This window comes from Gavialis gangeticus, unplaced genomic scaffold (genome assembly GCF_001723915.1).
Source record: "Gavialis gangeticus isolate Ggan-Ray unplaced genomic scaffold, GavGan_comp1, whole genome shotgun sequence".
In the NCBI taxonomy this organism is placed as follows: domain Eukaryota; kingdom Metazoa; phylum Chordata; order Crocodylia; family Gavialidae; genus Gavialis; species Gavialis gangeticus.
The window spans coordinates 11,173,939-11,183,568 of NW_017729002.1; the positions used below are offsets into that span (position 1 = coordinate 11,173,939).

The 9,630-nt window shown below is 37.6% G+C and overlaps 1 protein-coding gene across 12 annotated transcripts in view; it reads right to left on the bottom strand.

Moving 5' to 3' along the window:
- The window catches only part of RBFOX1 (RNA binding protein, fox-1 homolog 1), a 2,526,522-nt gene that overhangs the window by 70,891 nt on the left and 2,446,001 nt on the right, over positions 1 to 9,630 (bottom strand). For 8 of the 12 annotated variants that reach the window (XM_019507488.1, XM_019507490.1, XM_019507494.1 and 5 more), the window contains one exon: positions 3,683 to 3,722. The exons of the other annotated variants lie outside the window; for them this stretch is intronic. In XM_019507488.1, the coding sequence (XP_019363033.1) occupies positions 3,683 to 3,722 (40 nt within the window). The remainder of the gene's footprint in view (positions 1 to 3,682; positions 3,723 to 9,630) is intronic. 12 annotated transcript variants of the gene reach the window in all.

Here is a 9,630-nt window from a genome sequence, read left to right on the forward strand (position 1 = left end):
GTTGTGTCGCGGGAGGTGGAGGGTGGGGAGGGAGGGAATTTGTTGCAACTCATGGCACCTTCTCTGAAGTGCCAAGAGTTGCAGTCAGAAGCTGCATGTCAGTCAGTGCCCTAAAAATGCAAAACTTGTTTTATTGCCCCAGTTGCACATTCTTCTTCCCCCAACTTGCAACCTGACTCCCATGTGTCTTAGGGAGGGGTGTAATGTCCTCAAAAGTGATGTCCTGAAAATACTTTTCAAGTCATTTATCAAAGGAGGCTGAGTTAAGGTCGCACAGGTTTTAAAGTACATATCTTTGTTGTATGTAGCTTGTTTTCATTGTCTTAAATGTATTTCCTGATTCCTAAACATATTCATTTTCAACTAGAAACATTATCTAACAGGCAACTTCAACTCTCTTTAAATGAAATTTTTGTTAGTGAATCAATAGTTAATTTTAAAAGGCTTTCCTTACTTCCTAAATGTGCAATCTTTTCTTTATTTTTCTTGTTAAAGGCACATCAAAAAAAAGGAGTTCAATAGCTTTGTCTGAGAGATCATTATATTGTCCTTATTATTTAGAAATGTGCCTCTGGAATTTTCAGTTTAGCATATTGTTTCCCTTAATTTAATTAGGAAAGCTCTTTTTATTCTGCTCAATTTCTTTGGTTAGCATTAGCTCATTGTTTTATTTCCTTTTCTTATTTGGCTAGTTGTTCTGATTTGGATTTCTTCCTCTTCTTATGTCAGTTTACCTACTGAAGGAAATCATCAAGCCTGGTGTTGTAAAGTAAGATATAGCTCGCCCTCTTATTGCTCAAATCCAGCATTAGAAAGAACTTCTCCTTGATATACATCTTGCTATATAGATTTTTTTTCTGTTCTACTCTCCAATATTTGTCTCTCTTTTTTCTCATCTTTGGTATTTTGAGGGTCTCTTCTGTCCTCTCATTTGTGCATATTTAAATTGCATGTTTTCTCTCTCTCTCTCCTTTTCCCTTTCTGTTTTATGGTGTTATTTCTCTCAGAGAATTTTCCTTCTTCACAAAGCTTCAACTTTCCATTTAAAATGGCTAACTGAGCTAGAGCTATGTGGTAATCGATTGGAAGCCAGTCAATAACTCAGAGCTCTGCAGGGAACTAATACATTCTGAATCATATATATTCTCTTGCCTTATTCCCATGCATGTAGCTCTCTCTTTTGCTGTCTTTCTATGGCAAAATATTTTAGGTGCAGAAAAAAAACAAGTGTGACAAGACAAAACAGAAAAAATAACAGGGGATGTGGTACAAATTTCAAAATGCATTTTAGAAAATAATTTTTAAAAAGTCCATAACAGATTTATATAAAGTACATTTAACTTGGTCCATAAGTGAGAAACATAAGCAGTATTTTCTATCAAGAAATTAAAAATATAATTTGGAAGTGAAGGCCTGGATCCTATATTTGACTGAAGATGGGTGCATGTCTACATATATGTGAAGATCTATTTAAGGTCCAACACATAATGTACAGAGGATACAGAATTTGTTAGATCATTACGCTCAATGAGGTGTCAGAAATGGCTCACTCTCTAGTTGGGAGGAGTATCAAGTGGGGTTCCCCAGATGTCCTAAGTTCTGTCCTGGGTAAGGTTTCACATAATTTGCATCATGAATATAGACTGGGGAATGATTGGCTAGACAATACTGCAGAGGACTTAGGAGGTAGTGGACCATAAGTTGAAAAGAAGCCTAGTGTGCTCTTGTTGCAAAAAAAAAATCCAATATACTAAATTGTATCAATAGAAGTGCCACTTGCAAATGAAGGGATGCAATTCTTCCAATGTGATCTCATGAGGTCTCTTCCAGCCCTATTTTCCTATGATCCTGTTTCTACCCCAACCATGCTGTTGGTCCTATATCAAATATCAGCTAGAATTTTTTCTTTCATGAATGTTGGTCATTATATTTGCAAAACAAACAAACAAACAAAACTTAAAACATCACTGATGCACCTGAGAAAACTGAAAAAAAAATTCTCAGCAGTAATAGGCCGGAAAATTATTAGCTGTAAAATAAACACATTATTTCCAAACACCTTTATTTTATTTACATTCAGAAGGGTCTCAAGTGTCAAATTTCTGTAATAGTGAGTTGGTGCAGTTTTCTCTTTAAGAATAGAAGACAAAAGAAAACTGAACTTTCATTTCTGGACAAAAGGTTCTATGAAGCATTAAAACCCATTTAAATCTCTAGGACTGTACTTAAGTCCAATTAAAGCCATTCACAGGTGTTTCTGTTGACCTTTTGAAAGGGGTGAGTTGTATGCACTGCCAGTAATGGGGGGTTAAAAACTTCAACATGTATGCCAGGTGGGAATGCTACTGTATCTGAACCTTTAATAATATACAAATATTTAAAAATCTTTAGCTAATATTTAAAATGAGTATAAACAGCCTATCTTATTCCATCAGCAGGGATCTTTACTAGTCCATATAAATTCAGATAATTTTTGCCTTTCTGTATATATCTTGTCAGGATATTTAAAGTTTTTCATCCTAAATATCTCCAAAGGATCATTGATAATAAATATAAGTAATGCTCTGTAATACCACCTAATGAATTTTTAATGTTCGTAAGAATTTAATGTAATCCATCTCTTTGCATCTCAATGCCAATGGTACAATAGAAGCAGAATTAGTTTAAAGAAAGCTGTTTGTAACAACAAAAAATCTCTTATTTAAACCCTTAATTAATCCCATCTATTTTTAACACTTGAATTATTTAATCATTTATTTGATCAAAATAAAAATCAATGAAAAAATAAGTGGCATGTTTGTAAGAATTTCATGTATCAATATATTTTGATAGTTCCCACAATTTTTAATTCTTTAAAAAAGAGTGAAAAATCAGGCTCACTCATTCTGAAACCTTTTCAGTTTGGACATACTTGGATAAAATATATTCTACATAAAACTTTTTAGCTAAAAGCTTTAGTACTAGAAGAAACTTTAGAAAATAAATTAATGTTACATAAAATTAAACAAGTCATCAAAGGAGAAAATGAATTTTAATTAAAAATAAATAACAAAGGACCCAATCCTGCAAACCTTCACTTATAAGTACAAGTCAGTTGTTACAATGACTAGTCTTGCTGGCTCTAGTTGAAGTATTCAGAGTAGAAGACACTATGGCGTCAGCTCAGAAAAACTCTTAAGAAAAGGCTTATGCTCATCCATATTTGAAATCATTCTGAAACATATTTTTAACTAAGCATGTACCCTGTCGCCAATGGGACTTAGCCATTTACTTAAGTTCCTCAATAGAGGCTTACTCTCAGCAGTCTGAACTTTCAGAATTCTGGAGCTAAGGCCTTGAATTTTGCCTTGAATTTTCAAGATAAATCTCCAGGTGTTTTGTTTTATTTTTAAATTTTACAAATGATTTTTGAAACTTTAATTTTGAGGGAAGCTGAACCCCAACATTTTGTTATTTTTTTAAATTCACTCAGTACTTGATTGAAGAGTTAATTCAGCTCTATGGAACAATGAGAGATGTAATGAACAGAAAGGCCTTCCAATATAAGAGATATTCTTCTCAATTCTTCTTGACAGGTGAGGGATGGTAAATAGACAAAACAGAGTTAAGCTATGCAGCAAACTTGTAAAAAGAATGATTCTGGTAATGCATAAAGACAGCATGCGCATCAATGAATACTTACATAAATGTCTGCACCATAAAATCCATCCTGGTAAACAACACTGCAAGGATGCACACACAAAGAAAAACATCCATATTAGTGCATTTCCACATGCAAACACCACTAATCCCTGCATGGCTGAGGTTAGTCTCATCACAAAACAAAACAAAAAAAGAAAACAATTCCCAACCCACTGAAAAGGAGGGCATTCTTCACATTGGTTAAGGAGGTTGGTAGTAATATCTGAAGAAATTGTACTGAATGTCATAGTATCTGTATGATGAGAGCCAAATGCTAAGACAAAGAAAGGTTAAGTGCATTGGTGACTACTTTTTTATTGTAGTTTTCCCCTTAAAAATTACAATAGGCCAAGCCTGCCATCAACTTTAAGGAGAAGTCCTATTAACTTGAAAAAGTCATGACGAAATACAGCGTATAGCCAAAAAAGATTCATGCAACTAAGTTCCATAATTTTTGTTGAAAACATAACCATTTTGCATGCTATGCAAATACTCAAAACTTGCATAACAAGTCATTGCTTCACTTACAACATGGAAAACATTGTAGTTTCCATTTTTTAGGGTATTTTAAAAGAGATCCTTCCCTTTTTATGGCATAAACAAAAGACTCCTATTCTATTTATATCCCTTTTAAGCTACAAAATAATAACTTTAAATCAAAAACAAAGAAAACACTTTGGACGAAATTTACCCTGATGAAAATGAAACACCTACAGAGACTGGTCTCAGGAATCTGACTTAATTGGTGAAATCTGAGTAGAGATGCTATATATCTTTTCTAATAGTTATCAGTTCTGTTTAGTATAAAAATACTCTGTGGAAGAATTACTGATTTTATTGATACAGGTTATGTTTAAAAATGTAAAATAATGTGAAAGATTAAAATATATAATTTGATTGTCTACTGTGCTACCTTCTTTTCCTTTGGTCATGGGATTTTGTTATTATTTGTATAGGAGACATCACTCTGCTGACAAAGGTGGTAAAATAAGTGGTACTCTGTCAATTGAGGCATGGCTCAAATTAAAAAAGGCTGTATTAGGGAACACCAAATAACACCGTTCAGCCTGAGGTACATTTAAGAATCTGACAGCACATGGCTATTAAAGCTCAAGTGACTTTTTTTATAAGCACACAAGTGTTGCCTTTGCTCCTTTGGCTATATTACAACTTGGCAGACTACATTCTACTGATCTAAATGTACTTGTAGTTTTGGTTGGGTGTTAGTTATTGCTTCTTACCTGAAATCATACTAATTTCACCCCCAGAGGAGTTACGTTCAGCCGAGACAAATTACTGATGTGTATAGCTTACATTTTAGTTTAGAAATCCTTCAGGATGAAATGCACAGTGTACAGTAAATGTATTTCATTGGGTACATTGGCATAAAATGGAGCAATTCAGTGGGGAATAGGGCCTACTAATTTTAAAATTTGGAGTAAACATGCAGCTAGAAAATTTGCAACCTACAAACTCTTTCTATATGAACATTTACCATAGTTGTTCTGAAAGTTAATTACCTAGGTGATTTTTTTTTTAAGGGGGGAGGGCGGGGGGAGTTGTAGTCTCTATTTGGTTGGGTTTAATTCTAATCTTAACCAAAGTAATCTCTGAATTTCTAATAAGCATTTTAACATCAAAGAAACAGTAACTAAGCAATGAGATTCATATGGCTAAATTCCAAATGGGGAAGTCAATCTATGTCCACGTGATTTACAGCAAACCAAACCAAATGTGTGTGTGCGTGCGCACACACACACACACCCCTCTATAAAAACCACTAACCACAAACAACTGTAAATAATGGAAGGCCAGTACTAGACTGCAAGTTACTTTGAGATCTGCAGTTGTCATGGGCAGGTGCTGTCAGATCCTACATTCTAACAGAATATGTTCCTGTGGGAAGACTGTGGAAGATGAATTAAATCACTCTTTATGGTCTTGTTTGTTCTTTGAAGAAATGAGAGGAAAATGGATCTTTCCAATTATGGAAAATTTAAATACTGGGCTAATGAAGAAAAAAACATTTTGGCTTCTCCTGTCCTATACTCCTTAGATGTATTTGCATTACTTACACAAAGAAGAAGGGAGACGATCAAATAGAATTCCCTTGTTTTATTTTACTGTCCACAACTTCATTTTATCTTTTTTTTGTACCATCATATACTATGTTCTGTTTAAATTCTGTGGAAACTGTTAGAATGGAAAATTTCATTGCTTTTTTTTTTTTTTTTAGCAAAAATCATAAATTATATTTTTATATTACATATAATTGTTATTGTTCGTTTTATTGTATTGTTGTAGCAAAAGCTGTTATATAAATCATGAATAGGAAATAGGTTTTGCCATTGACTTCAATGAAGCCAGTATTTCTCTCTATTTGTTTCCCTTTTTAATTTCCCACCTGAACAGAGATCCTTAAACCTGTGGTCTGCACAGCACTTGCTGGTGATCCCTGTAGAGCTAGTTGGGCACCAAGAGTGCTGACTCTCCTCTCAAAATATTAATTACTCAAAGCACAGCAACAATACTCAAAATGCTTCTCCATTGTTAATTGTCCATCACCACGCACGGGCATTCAGTTGCTATCAGGAGAATAACCGTTTTCATGGTAGAAATCAAACTCCATGAATATTCATGCTCTTTCTCCTGGGCCAAAAGTGGTGGTTGCAGGAGAAAAATAAGCAGACTCCAACGAGGGAGAAGTCAGTCCTGGGACAGTTTCTCTTGAGGCTCTTTCTCCCAGCTTAACTCCTCCAAGGGACCAGGAGGAATGGAGCCATGGGAAAAGCAACCATGTTTTCCTGAGACTGGGGTCACTCCAGTCTGAAGAAGGCATGGGGGGAAACTTTTTCTGCCCCTCCCATAGACCATGAGTGCAGAACAGGAGCAGCTGCCAGCTACTCCCTATTGGCTCCTCACACTCTGGAGACAACTCTGGTGTGAGAAGCAGGCCAGGGGCTTTACCACACTGCTCCATCTGCTTCTAACATGAGAGTTCCTGGAGTGAGAAGTGGGTGGGGGTTTTGCTGCTCTGCTCCTTTCTCCTTCTGGACTGGTCCTGCAGTCCCCAGTTTTGGGGAAAGACCAGAGGCTTTGCCAGTCCTACCAGCTTTCTCTTGCTGCCCCCACTACCCAGCTCAGCAACACAGGCAGCAATTTAAAAGCCTGGGAGGCCAGGGAGTGGGTTTGTTCCCAGCCCCACTGACTTGTAAATCGCTGTCCCTGCTGCCCATCTGGGTGGTACAGAGGACAAAAGGAAGCAGTCAGGGCCAGGGACAGCTTGAGGAGGCAGTCCTCTGGAGTGGAGACTGGAAGGAATGGAACAGGCACTCCTTCCCAGGCCTTTCTCAGATCAGTACCACCTCAGTCTGGCAAAGGCAGAGAGGGCAGGGAACAGCCTGACAAACTCATACAGAAGTTCATGGCTTCTTTAACAATGTATACACAAAACAATGATTAAATAACTGAGATGGATGCTAAGTTCAACAGAAGTCAAGGCAGGTTCAGCATTTGCATTCTGACCTCGGATGTAGGAAGTACCCAAGTCCACCAATGAATTTTAATTTAAATTAATTTAACTCAACTGAGAACATTAATCTTGGGAGATGTATTCAGATGTATTTTATGATTTAGACTTTACCAGAGAAGAGAAGAATCTTGGTCCATTTAAAATGTTGTTGCATCTCTGAACAACATATTGCATACACAGTAATTATTTTTTTAAATCATTTCTCACTGGCTATGGAACACTGTTTTCCCAGGACTCTCATTCTAGAACTGTTCAGCATTTGTTGCAACTGTTGTGTTCCTACCTCTCTGATACTGCTAATGACGTATTTGTAATACATAACTTAAGAAAAAGTCTTGGTAGGGTTAGATTCCATCTTTATAATCTCTTAGGGTATTAGTCAGACATTAGTACTTTGTCATGATGTGAACATCATCTCTCAAGACTTATGAGAATTCAAAAAAACAGTTGCTCCTATATATTTCACTCAAAATCTACAACTTTATACCAGCTGAGTACATAGCCTAAGTACCTATATCAAGTACACAGTATGAGGGATAGACTGCAAGTGGTATTTGTTACATTTGATCTGATCCACTACAGCACGAATATAGACAGTAAACGTTTCCTTCATGCCAGAGCAAGGGATAGGATTTCCTTTTGGTGGCTGACAACTGCATCCAGTGATAAAAGAAAGAATTCTAATTGCTGAAGGAAGGAGACAAAAACTAAAGAAACTAGACTGATGCTTTTTTTTCAGTTGTCAATCCAGGTCAGAAGGAGACAAATATAACAACTTCTTATTTTGAAACAATTTTACTTTAACTTAGTACATTCACAAACTTAATCTCCAGATTTGTGAGTATGATCAGATTTCTTAATAGCTAGTAAAATGTAATGGGTGCATTTTAGAATGTCTTTAATGTTCCAGTACTTCTCAAGAAGCCAGGTCTTGACACTGATGATCTCATCAACTTTAGCCCAGTCTACAGAATCATAGAACCACAGAAAATTAGGGTAGGAAGGGACCTCAGGAAGTCACCTAGCCCAGCCACGTGCTCAAAGCAGGAACATCCTCAACTAGATCATCCCAGCCCAGGCTTTCCCTAGCCAGGTCTAAAAAGCCTCCAAGGATAGAGATTCCACAAACTCATTGGGTAACCTGTTCCAGTGTTTTACTATCCTTCCAGTGAGAAAGTTTTTCCTAATATCTAACCTAAACTTCTCCTGCTGCATCTTGAAAACATTGTTCCTTGTTCTGTCATCTGCCACTGTTGAGAACAGTCTAGCTCCATCCTCTTTGGACCCACCCTTCAGGTAGTTGAAGGCTACTATTAAATCTGCCCTCAGTCTTCTCTTCTGCAGACTAAATAAGCCCAGTTCCCTTAGCCTCTCCTCAGAAGTCATGTGCCCCAGACCCCTAAACATTTGTGTTGCCCTTCACTGGACCCTCGGCAATGTGTCCACATCCTTTCTATAGTGGGAGGCACAAAACTGAACACAGTACTCCAAGTGTGGCCTCATGAGCGCACAATAGAGGGGAATAATTAGTTCTTGCAATCTGATGGCAACACTCCTACCAATGCAGCCCAGTATACCATTAGCTTTCTTGGCAACAAGGGCATATTGTTGACTCATATTCAGCTTATAGTCCACTGTAACCCACAGGTCCTTTTTTTGCAGAGCTGCTACCTAGCCAGTCAGTCACCAGCCTGTAGCAGTGCCTGGGATTGTTTTGTCCAAAGTGCAGGACTTTGCACTCACTCTTGTTGCACTTTATGAGATTACTTTTGGTCTAATCCTCCAATTTGTCTATGTCACTGAACCCTAGTCCTCCCCTCCAGTGCATCAACTACACCCTGCAGCTCAGTATCATCAGCCAACTAGGGGCACAATCCATCACTTCTTCCAGGTCATTGAACAAAACTGCCTCCAGGACTGACCCCTGGGGCACTCTACTTGATACTGACTGCCAACTAGATAGCAAGCCATTGACTACTACCCTTCAAGCCTGATGATCCAACCAGTTTTCTATCCACCTTAAAGTCCATTAATCCAATCTCTACTTCCTTATCTTGCCTCTAAGAATGATGTGGGAGACCATATCAAAAGCCTTGCTAAAATCAAGATATACTGCATCTACTGGTCTCCCCACATTCACTGAATGAGTCATATCATCGTGAGTCTTTGGAGGATTGGGTCAAAAGGAATCTCATGAGGTTCAACAGAACAAGTACAAAATCCTGCACTTAGGATAGAAAAATCCCATCCACCAGTACAGGCTGGGGGCTCACTGGTTGGGCAGCATCTCTGCAAAATAGGGTCTGCAGGTTACAGTGGACAATAAGATGAATATGAGCCAACAGGGTGCCCTTGTTGCCAAGAAGGCTAATGGCATCCTGGGCTGCATTCATAGGAGTGTTGCCACCAGGTCAAGG